Source organism: Rhagoletis zephyria, unplaced genomic scaffold, assembly GCF_001687245.7.
Source record: "Rhagoletis zephyria isolate East Lansing unplaced genomic scaffold, Rhagoletis_zephyria_1.1 Rzeph_scaffold_03665, whole genome shotgun sequence".
In the NCBI taxonomy this organism is placed as follows: Eukaryota; Metazoa; Arthropoda; class Insecta; order Diptera; family Tephritidae; genus Rhagoletis; species Rhagoletis zephyria.
In genome coordinates, this window is record NW_016160748.1 from 1 (window position 1) to 22,087 (window position 22,087).

Genomic DNA, 22,087 nt, shown 5'->3' on the forward strand with positions numbered 1-22,087 from the left:
TATTATTACTATGTTTTATTTTTTCGCTCAACGGAAATAATTATTATTTCTTCGCTCAAAGATAAAAACTATTATTGAGTTTAGTTTTTCCTCTTAAAAATAATGATTATTTATAAAATTTAAGAGTGCATAACATAACATTCCAATATAAATTAATATTTTTAATCTTAATGGGTTAAACCCGAAAGATGAAAATCATTGTAAATTACAGAAGGACATATGAACATAAATAATTTTAAAAAGTTCCGAATAATCCCCAGAAGTCAAAAAAATTTAACAGGAAAGCTCCAAAAAAATCGAAAAGGAATGCCGAAGGATTCCGAAATGTAGCAAAAACACTCGAAAAAAACAATCTCAAACACTCCAAAAAAATTGAAAAAATTAAACAAAGCCAAGCAAAATTCCATAAAGGCTAGACAAATTTCTGACAAGTATATTGCGAGGAGTCCACTTCAATGTTTTTTTTTCACTACTGACTACGCTTACTATCAAATTCTTTAGCAAAAATATTACTTTTCAAGTCTGATCGAGAGAAGACATTTCTTAAGCTTATTCTAAGTAATAATTCCAATTAAATACATATCATCAAACTATACACTTATGCGAGTACATAGTTATTTACTACTGTATTAAAAAATAAAAACTAATTTGAATTTCATTTATTTCTCCTTTCACAGGCGCCGTAGGTGGTGATGGCGGCGATGATGGCGATGATAAGGAAAAGGCAGAGGAGGAGGAGAGGGAGCGTCTGGAGGCCATACGTGAGGCCGAAGAGCGACGAAAGGAGAAGCACCGTAAGATGGAAGAGGAGCGTGAAAAGATGAGGCAAGATATTCGTGATAAGGTAAGTGAGAATGGAAAATTATCCACTACAGAATTAATAGATTAACTAAAATAGAATAAAAAGGTTACAATCAGCATAGTCTTAAATACTTAAGAAATTTCTCGATAATGAAAAATTGACGAAAATAAAAGGTTAAATTGTTTCTTCCTGTGGGACCCATCGATCTGGGTGTAGTCCTTGATTACATTCAGGCATTGCTAAACTGCGAAAAGTAGCGCTGGTAGCACCTTGTTTTCAATGGGAAAGAATATTTTAACATAGTAGATGGGGTAGATGCTAGAATTTATTGCCTGGAGCTGAACATCAGGCGGCCCATAGGGTTTCTCGAGCAGTGCATTAATTTTAAGGCGGAATTCTTTGTTCTGACGAAAGTCGCGGAGCAAGCTTCTTAAACAAAAATATTTAGAAACAGGTCCAAAGTAAACAGATGAGATACTTAGGAGCGCAATTATATTAACTATTACCTCTTAAGTATGTGCGTATGCACTAAAGAAAGCGATTCTATGAAAATCAGAGTTGGATGCAACGAGAGAGTTAGTAAGCCAGAGTAAAACAAGTAAGAACAGCGCTGTCTTCGGCTATGCCGAAGGCTTCATACCTTTCATGAGCATCTGAAAACTTTAATTTAACAGATTACTGCATTTGAAAAAATGTATATATTCACATATATTTAAAAAATCATATCTAAACAATCAGGGGTATGGAAGATATACCTTATATAGCACCAATCTAAGTGATTCCACTGCTGTGTGATCGGTATGTAAACCGGTAACACATTTTAATGGGTTTAGCTTCCTACATAAATGAGATATATTGCAAAAACTGGTATCTGAACAATCAGTGGTATAAGAGATAAAGTTTATACAGCATAGATTTTGACAATTTTCTCAGTAGACTTTGTATTACCATTTAAAAAATAGCTTACGAAATTTATCGGTTTTAGCTGTCCAAATAAAGAAGTTTACCAGTAAAACCCCATATCTGAACAGTCAGTTGTATGGAGGCAATAAATAGGTTATAGTGACCCGATCTTTGTTAATCTTACTGTAAACTTTCTGTTTATAATGAGTGAAAATAGTTTGAAATTTCATGCTTTTAGCTGCATAGATGGAGGAGTTAAAACAAAAAATCGCTTATCTGAACAATCAGTTGTATTGGAACTATATGTAAAAGTAACCCGATCTATGTTATTTTCACTGTAAGTATTCTGTTGATAATGGGTGGAAGTATTGCATAATTTCATGAGCCTAGCTGCATAAATGGAGGAGNAATTTCATGAGCCTAGCTGTATAAATGGAGGAGTTATAACGAAAATTCTCATAACTGAACAATCAGTTGTATGGGAGATATATGTTATAATGACCCGATCTTTGTTATTTTCACTGTAGGTATTCTGTTAAAACTGAGTGAAAAAGGTGCGAATTTTCATGTTCCTAGCTGCATAAATGGATAAGTTATGGCAAAAAACCTTATATCTGAACAATCACTTGTATGGAGGCTATAGGTTATAGCGACCCGATCTTCGCCATTTTCATTCATTTTCATTTCATTTCATGAAATTATTGGTNTGCAAAATTTCATGTACCTAGCTACTCAAATGGAGGAGTTATAACGAAAAATCGTATATCTGAACAATCAATTGTATGGGAGCTATAGGTTATAGTGACCCGATCTTTTTAATTTTCACTCTAAGTTTTCTGTTGATAATGGGTGGAAGTATTGCAAAATTTCATGTTCCTAGCTGTATAAATGGAGAAGTTATAACGAAAAATCTCATATCTGAACAATCAGTTGTATGGGAGCTATATCTTATAGTGGTCTGATTCTTCCGATTCCGACAAATGATTAATACATTATAAAAACACACGCACCTACCGAATTTCATCCGGATATCTCGAAAACTGAGAGACTAGATTGCATACAAACAGACGGACAGACGGACAGACGGACATGGCTAAATCGACTCAGCTCGACGTTCTGATCATTTAAGTATACATTTTAGTGGGTCTATCTCTTCTTATTCTGGTACTTACAAACATCGGACCAAAGTTATAATACCATTTCATGCTCATGAAAGGTATAAAAATGCAAAATATGTATGTATGTATGTTCAGATATAGGGAAAACTTTATAATTACCACCACCACATTTACTTTACTGACTCTGTACTATTTTTGTGGCTGCTAAAAAACGCTTGAACTGCGCGCGTCAAACTTCAACAAAACCACCAACAATACGTTCAATTTGCGGCACGGAAAGTTTAAGCAGCAATAGTTGTTGTGAAAACAGCGGGAGAAAAAAACGCAAAACTCCATGAAGCTATTAAGTGGTTTAGTGTTAAATAGAGTCAAAGTGTACTACTACATATGTATGTATGTATATAAGTAGTAACAGTCATATGTAAAAATGTATGCATGTATACATAAAAATCCCAGTCAAAAATAGGATCATCCAAAGATTAATCTCAGGTCGCCCATTTGCGAGCAATGGACAAATCTCGCAGCTTCGGGCATTTTATATCTGCTCCTTTTTAATATTGCATGCCCTTAGGGGCGAGCAAAGGAAGTTTTCTTTTGAGCTTACTTTGACCTCCGGAACAAAGACAAATAGAGTAAGTACTCTTCTTTACCTCCTTAGCTCGTTTATTACCTAAAAACGTATCGATAAGCGAGCAATCAATTTATTAAAATTTTTGGAAAAACTAAAAATTCCTTGATTGATAATTTATTTTGGTATTAATTCATACATTTTTTTACTGGGATATTGCGATATTAGTAAGTGAGCCACTGGTGTGTACGGACAGACTGCGCCTGCAGCTATGCAACACCACTCATCGCTACCACCGCTGCTTGCTTTTACTGCTAGTCGCCGCCATCATTACCATTTACTGCCATGTACGTGTATGCTGTTTTGTTTTTGTTCTTGCACTATTATTAGGCGGCGCCATCACAGCTGTTCGACGTGTTGTTTAACAACTTCCGACGACGCGCCAACGCAACCGCGCTACCACCGTTATACCCATCATCAGCGACAGTGGTTTACCACATTTTTACATACTTCAACCAGCACACACACTCCGCATATGTATACAGTGACTCAAACAAGTGACCACGTGCAGATTTTTTTTTTAATATTCATAGATTTTGGTCAGATAATTTTATTTTGTAATTTTTCTATAAAAATCCAAGCTTTAACCAAACCATATAAAGCAAAGTTTTAGTCATTATAAAAACTGTAGGAAAATTTAACAAATTTTCATCAAGATTTCAACTTTTCAATCTGGGTTCGCCGAACATTTATGGGTATGCAGTTTGATAGTCCATAGAATTTTAGTCTAATAAAGTGCAAGTTTCGACCGGTTAAAAATTCGTATTGATTTTTTAGAACTTTGTTTGGAGACTGCTTTTGGGGTTTTTTTTATATAATAAGTGCAATTTCCGCAAACTAGCGTTGAATTTTTGAAATTTTGTTGCCAACGGTCTCCGCATTTTATTTCAAAAGAAATTCATGCTTATATGGCAAAAAAAAATTACAAATTCGTCATAAAAAAAATTCCCAAAAATCAAAGGGATTTTTTAGCCGTTTCAAACCAACACTTTATTAGACTAAAATTGTATGGGCTATAAAACTGCATACCCAAAAATGTTCTAAGGATTCAGATTAAAAAGTTGAAATTTTGACGAGAATTTGTTGCATTTTCCTAAATTTTGCATAAAGTTTGAAACTGTGATGTAAATGTTTTTGGTTGAAGCTTGGACGGCACTTTTATAGATATATAAAAAAAATAAAAATTTAGCTGGAAAAGCATTACGAAATTTAAAAAAATCAACACGTGGTCATTTGTTTGACTCACTGTAAGTACGTATACATGCATTGTGAATTTTTGCACAGTCTAGGAGTTTGTGCTTATTATTTAGAACACTAACGATTTGTGCTTTAGATTTTTTTTGAAGCTTAAAGTTTGGATTGTTGTTTAGCGGACGGTGCAGCGCATAACATAACTGCAAATTGTTTGAAAACTTTGAGTATAGTAGCTTGTTCACCTGCATGACATATGTACAAAAATATTAAAGAAGGCTTGCTTGTCTGCATTAAATGTACTTTTGGTGCGTAAAAAAAAGATTGCCAAATATTCAGTTCGAATAAAATAACGGGTTGGATAAGAATCGAGATCCCCAAACTTTTAAGTCTTGTAGACCAGTAGCTAGGTTTTCCAGTTGTGTGTGGATTGACCTGAACTCGATTTCTTAGACAAATTTTGTGTATGCAGGTTTAGAGCCCACTCAAGTTTAGATAACGTTCAAGTTTGAAGTAGCCAGTACATACCGTTGAATTTTAAAAATTTCTTTTTAAATGAGCAACACCTGCAACAAAAAATGCCAAATATCAACCGTAAGTCCCAGATGATTTAAACTTGCACTGAAATTGAACGGGCTACCCAAAAATCTTTCTAAGAAATCTAATTAAAAAATTCGAAATTTTTACATAAAGGTGAGTTAAACAAAAAAGTGTTATAAAATATATTAAAATTCCAGTGGCTGATTTTAGCAGTCCAATTTTATTTTATTCAGTAGCTAATACTTTTCTAAGTAAACTCCAATAGGTTTAAAGGCAGCACTCGAAATGTTTAACAAAATATAAACAAAAAGGCACTCTCTTTGGAAAATTTCTGTTGCAGTATTGATATTCAGAAAATTTTTTATGTATTCTAACTACTTTCAGAAGTAGATTCCATTTGATTTTATTGGATTTCCTTTACTCAAAGTACTTTTACATTTCCCTTTGAATCTACAATAATGTTGTGCTTGAGCGTCCGTTACTGTGAACGGTTTTCGCTTCTTAGAGTATCCCTCTAGGCAACTCAATGAAGAAACAGCCCTGTATAGAAACTTTTTACTCGAATTTTAACGGCACTTTTGGATTTCCGCCGCACCGTGCGCCTGAAAGAAAAACTAAAAACGCAGTTTGACTATATTTGGCCCACACTTTTGTGAGTATATTAATTGATCCGTGTGTTTTAAAATCTTTCTGTTTTTATCGCACGGTGCTGTTAATATTAATACAAAAAAGTCTGTCGGAAANTGTTAAGCTGTTCTAGAAGTCTAAGGAAGAGTACTTACCAAAGTGGAAGGTAAATCGCTCACATATCAGTGGTATTGTAGGGTACCCCACGGATCAGGAAAATGACAAACTGGAAAATAATTATTAAAAATCATTAAAAATGAAGTACTAGTACGGCCATTTTTTATAAATTAGACATGAACTAGGAGTAAATTTAGTTGCAGGTCGAACTTTTACTTGTCCAGATTAGATCACGACACACCCCATGTACTATACATATGTCCTGCAGATGAAGATGTCTCGCATGGCACTAATCAGCTCTTCACATGACTCCCGAATCCCTTTAGCTATAACCCCGACATGACTACATCGAAACGGCACGTTCTCTAGACCTACCGTTACTTTAGTTGTATGACATCGATCACTACAACAGAAACAACAATAGTAAATTTAAATATAGAAGCTGTAAGAATTATATATCAGACACCGAAAATAGCCGTTATATATCAAGATCTTTATGTCAGGATTTTCTGGATAATTTTTCAGTTTTGGTCTATTCCTTTGAACGTTAACCGTTCGGATTAAAACCTGAAAAACTGTCAAACCGCAGCTTTAATCTCTCAAATGAGAGTAAAAGGATAACTGGACTAGGTTGGGAGTTTCACACTTCCGTTCGAATACAAACTGTTTAGGAGTTTCAAAAATTTCAGCTCCACTTTCCCCACTAGACTGTTAGCAAAATCATATTTCTGTCTTGTCAACTAAAGAAATGTATCAATTGATTACCATTCTTGCAGCTTCTGTAGACTAAAAACGTTGGTATTCAACATCGTAGGTGTGCCGATGCAATATCGCCCTATGATGAAACNAAAATTTCAGCTCCACTTTCCCCACTAGACTGTTAGCAAAATCATATTTCTGTCTTGTCAACTAAAGAAATGTATCAATTGATTACCATTCTTGCAGCTTCTGTAGACTAAAAACGTTGGTATTCGACATCGTAGGTGTGCCGATGCAATATCGCCCTATGATGAAACTGCCCAGTGGGAAAATGTAATGTATAGTAATCGAAAATATAATCAGTAAATCAACCCTTTTCACATTCGAAAATGCATTTTTTTCCTAGGGCGATGTCCTAAGAAAAGTGTGGCTTCAATTTTGCATGAACTAATATCGAGAAATTTNTTCACATTCGAAAATGCATTTTTTTCCTAGGGCGATGTCCTAAGAAAAGTTTGGCTTCAATTTTGCATGAACTAATATCGAGAAATTTATGTGTTTTAATATGAAATTTCTGGAACTTTTTGAATACATTAGAATGCTGATTACATAGTTAGCAGTAATATTATCGAGAACGCATAAGAAATACATTACATTATTTATCACGTATGTAATGCACTACTACTTTTCCGACTGGGTGATGAGACGTCGGTGTTTGTTTGATTCATAAGTCATTTCTAATTTACCTATTTTTCTAAAATTACCTGTAAACGGTGGTTGGTTGTATCGTATTTTCTGCCTCATTATTATTGGTATTTTCTCAGAGATATGCTAGCCGTTCTCATCAGCTGCCGTTTTTCCTTCGACATTTCCAAATCGCGATCCCAGAGAGAAACGATTTTTAGAACGCCCAATTCTCGGTTTCATTGATTTGTATCTTATCGCTTTCAAAGTCGCTTGGGTACCGACGAAGCTAAATGCTTTTCCAACTACAACCACACTATTAAGTATAGAAGACTAATTGTCGTCCTGATGCTTGTAGCATAAATTTCAGTTTGGAAAATGTTGCGCAAATGAAAAAAAAACTGACAGAGTAAAGACCAACATCGGCTCCTTAGTCCAAACCTAAGTGATCACAATAGATGGATATTGGACAATCTGCCATTGATGGATCCATTCTTCTCAATTTGGAAACCATTGTAGTCTCAAACTGGAACAGCGCTAGCTTCTAATTCCATTAAGGTGACCCCTTTTGCTTTCATCTCGAACTCAAGGTTAGAAATTTAAGTTTAATATATCTATGTAAATTAAAGTGAAAAACTGGTTTTTAAAGTACAAACATTAAACTCAAAGGGGCAACACGCTACCAAAGTAAGCACAAAAAAAAACGATACCAGCAAATACAAACAAAATCATTGGCATTGATTGAGTAAAAGTGCAAAGTGTTGTAAGAAAGTGTCAAGCTGTCCCCCACAATGCCGACCTTTGTCACACCTACCAGTGGTGTGGTATTCAGGCAAAAATGTACATACATACATACTTATTCACTATGCAGCTAGATTCAAATCTGTCCAAAGGATTTTGTCGTACTCAAGGCATGTGATTGTAGTTGGCGCAGACGCCGCTCCGCCGCCGATGTTATAAATGCTGAGTTGTGCGGCATGCAAAGTGAGTTATGTATGTTGATGTTGACTGGCGATAAGGTTATCAAGTGGCACCATCGCTATTTATTGCGCATTAAAAGCAAATACAATCAACGAACAACCTTGGTTGACATTAAAAGGCGGGTTTAATTGTGTACGCTTGTGTACCTATAGGTATGTTGGGGGNAAGCAAATACAATCAACGAACAACCTTGGTTGACATTAAAAGGCGGGTTTAATTGTGTACGCTTGTGTACCTATAGGTATTTATGTAAATATAAAAATCCATGTTGGGAAAAGTGGAGCATTAAAAACAATTTTGAGTTCGTTTTACTGTTCAATAACAATGGGCCGTATAAATTTCAGAAATTTCAAAAAAAAATCTTAGTTTTTATTCATACGTCCCAATATGTACACCTTTTTTAAATTTTTCCTAAGAACTGAAAATTTCACTTTTTCTCGTTTAAAGAACGCCTAGTGGTGATAAATGTAGATTGTTTTGCACTGAAGACGAATATGCCATTGAAAATTTTCAAAAGAAAATTCAGTTTTTCGCCATTTGCATTAGTTTTGTCGGGTATGGGTTTTTGTTTTTTAATTTTTCCCAAAAGCACTTATGCTACCTGGTACTTTTCAGTTTCAGAATCCATTTTTCAAAAATTAAAAAAAGCAAGATCAACAATTTTAAACTTAAAACTGTTCTCTCAAGTAGGTTTTAAAATTTATTTGCCCTTTAACACACAAATTTTGTTTTGAAGAAATGAGTTTGAAGGGCTAATAAATTAAATAAAAAAAATAAAAGCTCGTTTTGTCGCAGAAATGTTTCCAGAGTATCAAAAATACAATTTTGAAAAAATGTCGCTGAAGTCTTTTTTCATACAATTATTTTTTTAATATTTTAAGCCTTGACGCATATATGTAATACTCCTATATTGGCAGTAAGAGCTAGTACCGTCCGAAAACACTACAGTACAGATATATCAATAAACACGTACGAAGGAAAAGGAACACACACGTTTATAAATAAACATGTACACAACACAAACGGCAAAAACGGCACTCAAGTACACAATACATTGACAAAAACGATACTAGACTGTCTCGCTTTGATTTCGGAATGCTTACACAATGAGAAGTTAGCTTACTGCCAATATAGAAGTATTACATATCGATGGCTGAGTGGAAGATCGACCTATCTCGGCAGCCAGTTCGAAAACGCTCTATCTCAAAAAACTTTTCAAGAACGCCCTATTTCAGAATTTAATTGCAAAACACCCTATCTCAAAATTCGGTTCAAAAACGCCCTATCTCACTTCAAAAAGTATTGAAAATATGCTGATATAGGGCGTTTTTGAATCGGCAGCTGAGATAGGGCGTTTTTGAAACGAATTCTGAAATAGGCCGTTCTTGAAAAGTTTTTTGAGATAGAATGTTTTCGAACTGGCTGCCGAGATAGGTCGATCTTCCACTCAGCAGTACATATATGCCTTGACTTCAATTTTTAATTCACAGTTTTATTAAAAATGTTTGAATGCAGTTAATTTTAAGATCTAATCATATTAAAGGAAAAAAAGTGCCATTTAGTTATAAAACTCATTTCCACAGTGGCAATTTTTGAAAAATGTTGCTAAATTATAATTCTAATTTCAATTTAAAGCCCCAAAAGTCTGAATTTCTTGTTAATTGGACCATATTTTTTATATGAATTGTGGTTAATTTTGGAGTACTCCTTGGTCCTTAGGGAGTACTCTTTACATACATGCTTGTAATAGTCGCGATTTAAGCAGGGACTGAGCGCGACGCTCTAATACCACGACAAAATGAGACAGTGTTGGTGTGCCCAGTATTGTTCTACATACTCAACTTTACCTTCTTCCTTGTTTGATTTACCCCTGCAAAAAATTGTGCGACTAATCTCTAAAGAGAGTATTCTGAGATTACTCTCAATCGGGTACAATTGGGCATTAATAAGTCCCAACTAGTCTCATACGGGTACTAATGGAGGTCAATTAGTCTCGACTCATCCCTTGTGGGTATAGTTGGAGATCAATTAGTCTCCAACACATCTCTAACGGGTACTATTAACGATTTAATGATATGTACGCTCTTAGTCAATGAAATTTCATGTGCGGCTTTGGCACACAGAGAGAGTATTCGCCTAATAAAACTGAGCACCCCGGTTCGAATCTCAGCTGGCGAAAATTTTTATTTTTATTTTTTAAAAGTGACTAGTCGCTTTTTATACCCTTTCGGGTATAAATGTGAACAATTAGTCTCTTCATAGGACATGCCCGAACAAAAGCGATCAGTTCATTCCATATAAAGAGATCAAAAGTGGTATTAGTCGCATGCTCCTTTGCGATTGCTCCCGGAGTCATCCCGGATTAGTCCCATTTTTTGCAGGGTCATAATTACATTTTATTCCCAAAATGCTGCTACGTTTCCATAATTCAGTATCAATATTGCAGCATACACTTAGGAGGCATTTCCGGCCATACCATGTACATGTGTAGCATTGGTGGTGGTCCACCTTTGAAAGGATTTTTTCGCTTTATGAATTTTAAAAATTGTGTGCACATCAGCATTACAATATTTTTCTAATGATATATAATTGTTTATACCTTAGAAGTATAGTTTAGCCGTAAAAAGGATGTAAAGGAAAAATGACTGCCTATTAATATATAAGATATATATATAAATATTTCTAAATTCACTTAACTAGCAAAATTTTAGTGGTAAAATTCATGTGGCTTTACTCTGTTTTAATTAAAAACCTTTAATAAATACTACATAAATAATGCTACAAATTATTTAAAATACGTACTACAAAAACTCAAAGAAATTCCCTTAAGATTAAAATTTTTGCTTATAAAGCTTTTTCATGCAAGTAAGTATGAACATTGGATTAAGCATATTCCAAAACATCTTAACTAAATTCTCTATAAGTACGCTTGACATGGATTCTAAGCTAAGCACAGTTGAAAGTAAAAATATGCATAATACCGTAAAAGTACTTATAGTACCTTAAAGCTAAGACCTCAGACATACCACAACCATGGCAACTTAAAAGATAATAGCAACGGAAATGGCATTCAGCCACAGAGGAATAACAGGCATACTGACTTTGAAATCAATCATAACAAAGTGACACGCAAACATACATACATATATGTAGATACCTGTAAAGAAAAGTACTCACAAATATTGCTGCAGATGAAAGTGCTTGACATTTTGAAGATAAAATAAAGAAAATAAAGCACATATCTCCTTATGCATGTGCATACATGTATTTTTTCCTGGGCACAGAAAAAGCGCGATATCAAGCCGGAATGGAAGAACTGCCAAGCAGTGGAATCAAAAGTCAAAGTCAAATTTAATTCACAAAATGCACAATCACATTACCGCAACGATGACAAAGAGAAAACAACGAAGAGTCTTACCTGAATATAGAAAGTTATATAAGTTTATACATACATATGTAGATATTATATAAATACTAGTAATTGATATGTATTTACTTCAACGAATTTCTGATTGTATACCTAAGCGCAGCTCTTAAACGTTTGGAAAATACCACTTGGATGTCACTCGTCGTTTACCCGATTTGTAATGTAATTCAATTTGTGTCGCAGGAAAAGTTGCAGCAGGAAGGGGGGACACATTTTGGTTGTAATAAGATAGGGTAACAAAAAAATATGGTAACAGTTTTAAGAAAAATAAAAATGAAGATAAATACTATGTATGTAATCTTTGAAGTCAGAAATTGAAAATTTGAGAAGCTATTTTCTTTTCGGAGTAATGAGGATGTCAAATAAACTTAATCTATGTACATACTTATATTTGCTGAACTTTTATTTCCTTGTAGATATTGTGCNGAAATTGAAAATATGAGAAGCTATTTTCTTTTCGGAGTAATGAGGATGTCAAATAAACTTAATCTATGTACATACTTATATTTGCTGAACTTTTATTTCCCTTTAGACATTGTGTAACATTTAAGTCACAATGTACTAAAAAAAATAAAATCCCAACAAAAAAAATAAAATTTTATACACGATTTGAAAATTATTTGAAGAGTCGGGAGAGAATAAAAATAAACAATCCGTAAGAATGGATAAGGTAATGAAATTATATTAAAATATCNTTATATTTGCTGAACTTTTATTTCCTTGTAGATATTGTGCAACATTTAAGTCACAATGTACTAAAAAAAATAAAATCCCAACAAAAAAAAATTAAATTTTATAAACGATTTGAAAATTATTTCAAGAGTCGGGAGAGAATAAAAATAAACAATCCGTAAGAATGGATAAGGTAATGAAATTATATTAAAATATTTGTAAATATCTCAGCAAGGAAAATCAAGCAGTAGTTTTTTAAACTATTGAGTAATGGAAATCTCCGTCAACAAATCGAGGGCTTATATTCAATACTCTTTATCAGCAATTTTCACAAAAAGTAGTTTTTGGTGTTAAAACCCATCTTGAACTTACTGTCATCTTCTTCTCTTCAACAAAGCGCGTCAGGCACATACCTGTCATCACTGATATTTATTTTTGACTTTGCAATTCGATAGTGAGTTCTACAGGTGACACACTTTTATTTCATTTGACCTCCATAATTCAGTATTTCATTAAATTAAAGTTTAGCAACTTGAAACGGCCTTCGAAATAAAACTATTTTCAACGTATTTCGTTTGACATCCATATTGTGATATTTAGCTCAATTAACTGATTAAATTTAATTAAACTTTTAAACAGGTGGCAACNATATTGTGATATTTAGCTCAATTAACTGATTAAATTTAATTAAACTTTTATACAGTTGGCAACTTTTTTTTAATATATATTCGATATAAGCCTTCTTAAACTTCTTTGACTTGGCAACATTGTGATGTTGCATTTAATTTAATTATCTAATTTAAATTGACTTTCAAACAGGTAGCAGCTTTATCCTACATGTTTCGCAACAAAGCTTTCTTCTACCTTAAATTGGTTTTAATTTTTTGAGCAGGTGGAAACCCTGGTTAAAAATATTTCGAAATAGAAACAGCTTTCTCAAAGCCTTTCTCGCTGATTTCCATATTAAAATATTTGCCGCTAATTCTGCTTTCATTTTTAAGAATACACCGCGGCGTTACTTCAAATCATGTTTAGCACGAAGTTAAAAAAAAAGTTTTTTTTCATGATAGTGGTACAAAATAGAAGGTTGGCGTTGCCTGCTGCAAAAGTTATTTCTGTACATATTAGGTGTGCCCTCGTTACGAACTCGTCATCGGCGTATGCCAGATTAATGTAGTGGTGAAAATTTGGCTAGTAACAAAGCATATGAGATGGCTCTTTAAAATATTTCTGTAGAGCAAATGAATTTGTGATTCTCAAAAGCTAATTTTTTTTTTTCTGAGTTATAGTAATTTCGCATCGCCTTAAGGCCCTTTCTGAAGGCCTATTGAACTAATATTCAACTTCTTCTATGCTCATTTTAGTACAACATCAAGAAAAAAGAGGAAGTTGTCGAAGCCATGCCCCAAGAAGAACCCAATCCGCTGATGCGAAAGAAAAAGACGCCCGAAGAGCTGGCTGCCGAAGCGGAACAGGAAGAGCTGGACGATTTTACAAGTAAGTTGCAGAATTTTCAAGTAAATATTTATTTTAATTTTTGAACAAAACTAAACCATAAAAAAAAAACATACTCAACCCTTTAAAAAAAAACGCATTCAAGAGGAATGTTACACTACAGCACCGTGCAAAAGAATGCTCACGGAAACGCACTCAAACCAAAAAATAAAAAATAAAACAATAAATAACAAAATATTGAAAACAATACTTCGATTCTTCTTAACACCTCTCTACTATGTACTACTAATACTACTACTACTACTATACTACTGCTAATACCAATACTAATTCAATACATTGATGCTACTACTAATACTAATACTATCTACTAATGCTATTTGTATTCTCTTCAATGTTAGCTAGTTTTGATGTGTGTGCTGCAAGATAGTATTTATTTTAGATAATTTTTGGTTTTTGGTTTTTCCAAAAAGAATTCTTTATTTTATAAAACTTTGCAAATTAAAAATTGCGTACTACTCTAAACTATCGCTTGAACTATTTGATTACTTGACCTAGTAAAAATAAGTAAAGAAAAGGAAAAAGGATAGCACTAAATAAAATTATTAAAAAAGATCACACGCGTTAAAACAACACTAACAACAAGCTAGGGCAATGCTTAAAATCGACGCCAAGTTGTTACCCTAAAAAATGTGGATTAGTAAAAAAAAGCGACCGGCGGACTGGCGTTGTTAATGGAAGTGTCGCTACACACCCCTACACCATCTCCGCACTGACTACAATCAAAACTTTAATGAAATGGCCAAAAGCGTTCATAAATATCGTAAACCACACAACCTCACACTTAAGTATACTTGTACATACATACATACATACCTATATGTATGTCAATCACACATAAATCGCTCAAATTAATCCCCGAATAGTCGTTGTAAAGTAGTTTAGCTGGAACATCTGTGCTTATGTGCTCATCTTGAGACAAATGAACTAGCTCGAATGGTAATTTAGTGTCAACGAGTGTCGGAACTTAGTATTGCCAAGATAGATGTCCAGCCAACTGTATCGCAAGGGCAGAGAAGACAACTTCAAACACAAAACAGCCAAATGGACAGCATCAAAATAAATAAATAACAACAAATGAGCACAGTCTACCTCAACAAGCAAATACTACAGCATGCAAAAATTTACCGTTAGGACAACTAACCTCTGCTACTTACGTGCCCACATACTATACACGAATTCTTCTGCTGCTAAACCAACTACATACATACATACCTAGTTCTGTATCACCCTGACAAACAAAAGTGTTAATTTAACGTCGCGCTCGTTTCTATTTTTCCGCTACTCAACTACTTATTTGCTTATGTACCTTTCATTAACAGATTTTCCCCGTTTATTTTTTTTTTCTGTGCATCACTTCAACCTTCCATTATTTTTTATTTACATTGAACAATTGCGATTTGTATGTTACTCCTTTTTTCATTTTTCTTTTTTGGCTCTTTGCTGTGCAAATAAACTAAAAGAGCAAAATCACTCAACTAAAATACTAATTCCAGTCTGCAGTAAACTAAATGGCACTAAATGGCACTAAAATGGCAATTGCAAAGGATACTCGAGTAAATCAAACAAACTAACACACCTGCAAAACTAAAGCATACAAATACTGCTTAACCGGTTTGTTGCCAATAAACAGACAGTTGGCAGCGATTACAGTAAAGCCGCTAATTGCGTACATCCACTGCTGTTGCCGACGTCAACGTATTTTCAGTTTGATTAAAATTTCAATTTTTAATGCACGTATCGCAGATATCGTTTTCATTGATTGAAATTGCATCTAATTTTATATCGTATGGCATAGAAACGGAACAAATTGATTTAGTTTTAAATTGGATTGCCAGTTTTTTATTTTGTTTTTGTGCTTTGTAAACCATTTGCTACATATGTATGTATGTATTTTTTATTTATTATGCTTTTTTTTTTTTTAGTTGATGAGAATTCGCCAATAAACTTGATTGCTAAACTCAGCCTGATAATTTTGAAATCTAAAATGGCCACAAGTGCTTAGAAAAGGAAAACTGGAAGCTCTTTTCTGCATTTCGAAAGACTAATTTAAAGATATGCTAAGGAGGAGGTCTTAGCGTTGTTCTGTTTATCTTTTAGCAATAACTTTTCTGAAAGTTAATGTTAGGAAAAATTAAAAAAGAAAAAAATTTAAATAAAAAGGGGAAAATAAATAAACTCATATAGAAATTAAATTATATTAAAAAACAAAAATATTTTTCTTTCTAAAGACATGAAAAAAATATATAAATATAAAACCAAATAAATGCCTGAAAATTAAGTGTAATTAACAAAAATTATTTTCTTTTTAAAACAAAATCTTAAAATTTGTTAAAAATAGAAAATTTATTTAAATGAAAAAAGAAACAGTAATAAAATTAAAAACAAACTTATATATTTAAAAATTAAATTAAATTACAACAAAAAATATTTTTCATTTTAAAAAATGCATACTAAAGACTGACAGAAAATTAAATTAAAAAAATAAAATATTAAATACAACAAATAAAAAAAGTGCCTAAGAATCATATAAAAAAGAAATATTTTTTATTCTTTTTAAAACAATAAAATCTTAAAACTTAATTATAAAAAGAAAAAGAAAATTATACGGAAAGAGAAACAAATAAAATAAGTTTCTAAATATTAACTGTAACTTAAAAAATTTCATTTAATTTAAAACGATAAAATCTAAAACTTTACAGAAAATTAATTTTAAAAAGAAAAAGAAAAAACTTGTAAGCAATGAAATTAAAAGTACATATGTATATATTTGTATTTTTCTATTTAAAGCAGTAAAGTCAAAAAATTAAAAACAAATTAAACCAAAAAAGAAAAAAATGAAATGAGAGAACGAAAACGGGTATAGTAAGCGAGTAAGTAAGAGAAAGCTAGCATCTTGATGTGCCTCGTTGCAAGGCTGCCATCTTACGAAAGTATTTTTCGAGAAAGTATCGACTAATAATAACTGGGTTTACCTCGCCCCATATGCATGCTTGCAAAAATATACCTCGTCGCTACAAATCACTTTGCGATCAATATTGGTGTGCAGTTGTAGGTTAACTTTGAGCTTCTGCGCTAGTTTGATCTTGTGCGGTACGAAAATTTCGATCTTAAGCTCTCAGACAGACCATGTTCAAAGAAGTAACGTCCTCGATAGTTTTGCACATTTCCACTGGCAGCGATGGTTTTCTTCTTCGAGCTAATTAGAGGTAAAGAGAGAACAGTTTCGAGATAAGACAGATTTACTCGTTCCGATAAAATTTGCGCAACTACACATACGAGGTTTTGCATTATCTTCGCACGCGGTTTTGCACTTCAAACGACGATATATATTGGTTGCCCAGTTATTCGAAGAGTAGCCGCTTGAATTCCTTCTTCGGAGACAAATACCAACCAGCGCAGACTAAGAGCTCTGGGTGCTTCGTGAGGCTGTCGATCCAATTTGAACAAGATGCCCCGACGACATTAACCAGCTCACCTAAAATCCCTCTACTTACGGTCGAACTCCGTCCGATCTTGATGAAGACAGCTTGTCGATCTACTGATTTAAACAGGGTTTAGTTTTGTCAGTTTCGCTGAAAATTCTAGTCTTTACACTCTGTTCTTATGACTTTTTTATGACCAAAATACAACATGGAATGGGGATATTCACTAAGGTGTAAGTTTTTACGTTCAACCCTTGCAACGTGCAGGGCTTTTCAGCGTCTTAGTAAATCTCTCTAACTTGCAAACGCCCAGCGTTTCCCATTAAGCAAAATCTGAAAAAGTGTTCAACTCGAAAAGATTAGGTGCACTTATTTGTTGTACAAAACATCATTACAGGTAAACAAGTGTTCACTATCCCATTCAATTATCCTGAATGGAACTCCAATTCATTCGAAATCCTTTTACTTTGTAGCTGATTTATTATGTAAAATGCTGCAGTAGCGCAATAATGAAAAATTAATGAATCCTAGGTTCCAGTAAGTGTTTAAAACAGAGAGAAGCGGAAATGACTACTTCCTTTTTGCTTTCGGGAATACAAATGCACAATTACTAGAGTAGAAAATGCAAAACAACAGCTTCCAGCTGAGCTTCTACTCAGTCGTCTTAAGAACAGTTAAGAGACAAAAGCCAGAAAACAAATTAGAATGCCCAACAATGAAGGGGCTGGGCTGAGCTGAATACAGAGAATGTGGCGTTGTACTTAATTTGTGTTGTATTTCTTTTACACCATTTCTAGAATTCAATTATACATGCATTTATCTCTTTGCATCTTCTTGAATTGCATGCAGACACACACACACACACACACGGACAAACGCGCGCAGTTGGCTCTTGGGCGTCAACGTAATCAAAAGCTGTTTGCTTGCATTTAAATTGAAAATTTACACTTGTTAACTGTGCAGAAAGGAAATGCAGCTAAAAAAAAAAAACAAAACAACTAAGTAATCTTACACGAAACAATCTTTGTCAGTTTAAAGGCAAACAAGCGAAACAAAATAGAGTTTCAGTGCAAACAACATATGCAAAATGATGCCGACAAGAGGTTTATCAACTTATCTGCTTAATTTGCACTGCACATTCTGTTCAACTTGCCTTGACTTGCCTTAAAGCTCTAAACCTCTAAACTGCAGCTTCTCTGACAGCCACTTGGTGTGGATTTTAAATGTAATCTCGTATGCTGCACAAATTAAAAGTTTTTTGTGGTTGAGTGAAATTCAACAATCCGCAATTAAAAACTGCATTCGGAATCTTAAGCGCTCAGCTGCTCGGCACACCGCAACAATTTGCATTTTAAGCTGTGTCCCTAGATTTGTTGACCGAGCCTAACGAGACTGCTAAATGTGAAGCTTCACTTTTCTTTTGCATATAAAATTCAATTAAAATTCAAAAGCTTCAAATAAACTCTTTTTCACTTCTTTTCAATGGCACTCTTGCAGATTTTGGCCAAAATTGATTCGAATTTATTTGGCAAGACTAATTTTAAGCAAATACTCCAATTAAGTAATTTAATTGGCAAATATTTGAGGCATAGAAAAGAGGTGGTGGCGTAAAAATCATAGAGGATATAATTGAAAGTTTTGATAATAGTTACAAAAACAAAGTATACAATTCGAAAGGAAGATGTGAGCAAAAGAAAATTGAATATCTCAATACATATGTATGTACATATATGATTTTTTTTAACTTAGCTACTAGCTGTTGAAGTCTTTAATACTCAGGACTATAGTTTAACAGCCATCAAAGCTCTGCCATAGGCGGTATAATGTCTGTAGTATTGCCGGATACATTAGCAACCCATAAATCACTGCATTGAAGCAATTGCCGAGTAATGCGCTTGCTGAACACTTTGAATGTGCTGCTAGCAAACAATGTGATGCTAACAATCCTACAAAAACTCTCGAGTCTGTTTTGTCCTGTTGATGGTAGGAAATCAGTATGCTCAGCTCTTCAAGTCTACAACATTGAGTTATTTTCCAAACCTATGCCGCTGGCGGTACATGGCGAGTATACCCATAGCCAGGGAGGCGTCTTTGAGAATGTTACTTTCTATGTGAATGGTTATCTGTTCGTTTTGTGAGTTGGTTTCATGTAATATCATTGCTGCTTTCTTTATTACAAATACTTCGGATTGAGAGATGCTGAAATGATCTGGTACCCTGAAGAACCTCTAGATTTTCTGTTCAGTGGGGAATACTGCAGCTTCTATTCTATCGTCCGTTTCTTGTATGGTAAATATTCATGACTCCATCTAGCCTTTTTCCCACTTCAAACAATCTTTTTCAAACAAATTCTTTCCATATCAATGAACTAAAATCCGAACGGGGGGAAATAAATTCTTTTTAAAGCTTCTGGAAACCTTTCTTATTTGATATTTTATGGTGACCTGCTTTCAGTGGTTGATTTTTTTTCCTTTTTTATATAATATATTCAGAGTTTAGATACTTTTTCGTGCAGCTTTTCTTATTAGAGGAACTTTTCTCNCATACGCCACGCACTTCAGTTTCAGTTTAAATCTTCCGTAATAAATGTTATATCAAAAATGGCTTTTCCATTTTGAATTTTTAAAATCTGATAATTTTTCGTTCATAATCGGCTACCTTAAAAACCCCTAATTGTATATTCTTAAGCAAATCCAATCGGTTTTGATTTTTTATCAATTTAACAATTTAAGTACCACTTGGTGATTAAAAGCAAATATTCGTTTTCAGCCCAAATGTTTTAAATCTGTTTAAACTGGGTTTGGGTATTTACAATGTCTGCTATTTAATTAAGAACCCATAATTATAGATAGTTAAATGCCATTTAACTTTTTAATTTGAAATTGGCCATAAATGTTGATGTTGATTGATAATTCATATGTCATAGCATTCGTGTAACCTGGGCAGACAGGCGTGTAATAACGTGCATGCCTTCTAGCGTTGAGTTTTGAAATACAAAAAGTCTTTAGTCTGCTTGATTCCTTACCTACCAGCCTTAATTACTCGCATGCCATGGCGTATGAATTACACAGCAACATTTAAGGCGCAGTAGTTTTCTGTTTATTAATTTACTTTTACGCTTCCGAAGGATAAACATCTTCGCTTGATAAAAGTTCTGTTTAGTGGGGTAAAAAATTTCGACCGAAATCGAGTCATAAATAAATAAAAGGTCCCATACATGATAGCAGCATTCTGGCGCCATCAAGTGCTGTATATGTTCTTGTGGTGTGATTGTAACAGCTGCTGGTGCCATATCAAAAATTTTGATTTGATGTTTTTCTGGTGGGCTGGATGGTGAAATTAGCTAATGTTTGTTAAGTAAAAAGTATTTTGGCTAAAACTTCTTGTACTGTATGAGTCAAAGCCGTGTTTGTGGAAGATAAAAGACACAATATTGTATAAACCAATGTTTAACAAAATGGTAGAAAAATTAAGAAATTTCAACTCTACTCATTTGCTTTGTTTTCGGACCGCATTTACGAAGAAACAAAAACTGTAACAGCATGCTGGTATTTCCCCTTTAAGTTAGAAAGAAACTTATATTTCGGTTTTTTTTTAGATCGGATTAAAAATTTTATAACGCCAAAATCCTCTCTAAGCATGATTCCAACCGACGAGGATCTGGATACGGGTTGTTTTATAGGGACCAAGTCAGTCTTGTGTCGCCCAATAACTGTATACAGTTATCTGGTTCGGGGGAGAGCCGTAGTGACACCTATATACACACAGTTTAGGTGGATTATTTTCAACAGAATCTTTGAATAACATCTGTCATATATCATTCATTGATATTGTTTTTATTAAGGTGAGTGTTTCATAGACTTATATGAGTTTGAGGCAATTACTTTAGGAATCCATAGGTTTGCATTCGAAAATCTGCTGGGCAACATATGAAACAATATTAGTCCATCAGAATTAGATTTCTTGTTACATTTTTTTTGCGATTTTACATAAATAAAAAATTTGAACTGGCGGCATTTTCTTGGGCTCCTAAACTAACTAACTAAATAACTAAGTAACTTCTGCTATCTTCTCGCTTTTGCTTTTAAGCTTAAACTGCGAATTGTGGTTATAAAAGAACATGCATTATCGCTGATTGGAATCGTTATACTTGCCACTTGGTAACATATTTTATTTTATACTTGCCCACCACATGCACCGCAATTTCCTTCTTCCCTTGCTGCCTGGGCGAACCAAAAATCTTCAAAAAAGAAGGTATCTTTCAATAACAAAAAATCCATGCTTAAAGGCATATATTACCAAGCGTTCTTCAAGTTTCGGACTGCTGCTCATCTAATAGCCATTTACTACATACCTACATTTGTTCTAAACATACATTAACCTTACGTAAAATATGTGGGTAACTAATAAATATTCTGCCCTCCTCTCCTAACCCCAATATCTGAAATATCTTAATGTCTCGCCACACCCGGTCGTATGCGTATTTTATTGCCAGCGTGTATACCTAATGTACGCCTAATTAAATTATTTATTGGGTCATTAGTGGCGGCGTACTTTGCTTATTTTAAAATTCGTGGCTCACGCAGATTGTAAAAATATTTTCTATGGAAAAAATAGGTTAAGTGATTCTAAATAATTTTGTGATTTCATGCAAACTGCCACCGCATTTACGGACCTTAACCGCCCACTTCCTTTACCAAAGAGCTACACGAAAGGACCGGCCATGAATTACAAGACTGGCATGTAACATGTGGCGCT

The 22,087-nt window shown here is 33.8% G+C and overlaps 1 protein-coding gene across 1 annotated transcript in view; it reads left to right on the forward strand.

Moving 5' to 3' along the window:
- Window positions 1-677: 677 nt before the first annotated feature.
- Window positions 678-22,087, forward strand: part of cpx (synaptic transmission protein complexin) — a gene marked incomplete at its 5' end in the record, with an annotated part of 47,637 nt that continues 26,227 nt past the window's right edge. Inside the window, 2 exons of the mRNA XM_017624541.1 lie at window positions 678-844; window positions 13,754-13,886. Coding sequence (XP_017480030.1) covers window positions 678-844; window positions 13,754-13,886 — 300 coding nt within the window. The remainder of the gene's footprint in view (window positions 845-13,753; window positions 13,887-22,087) is intronic.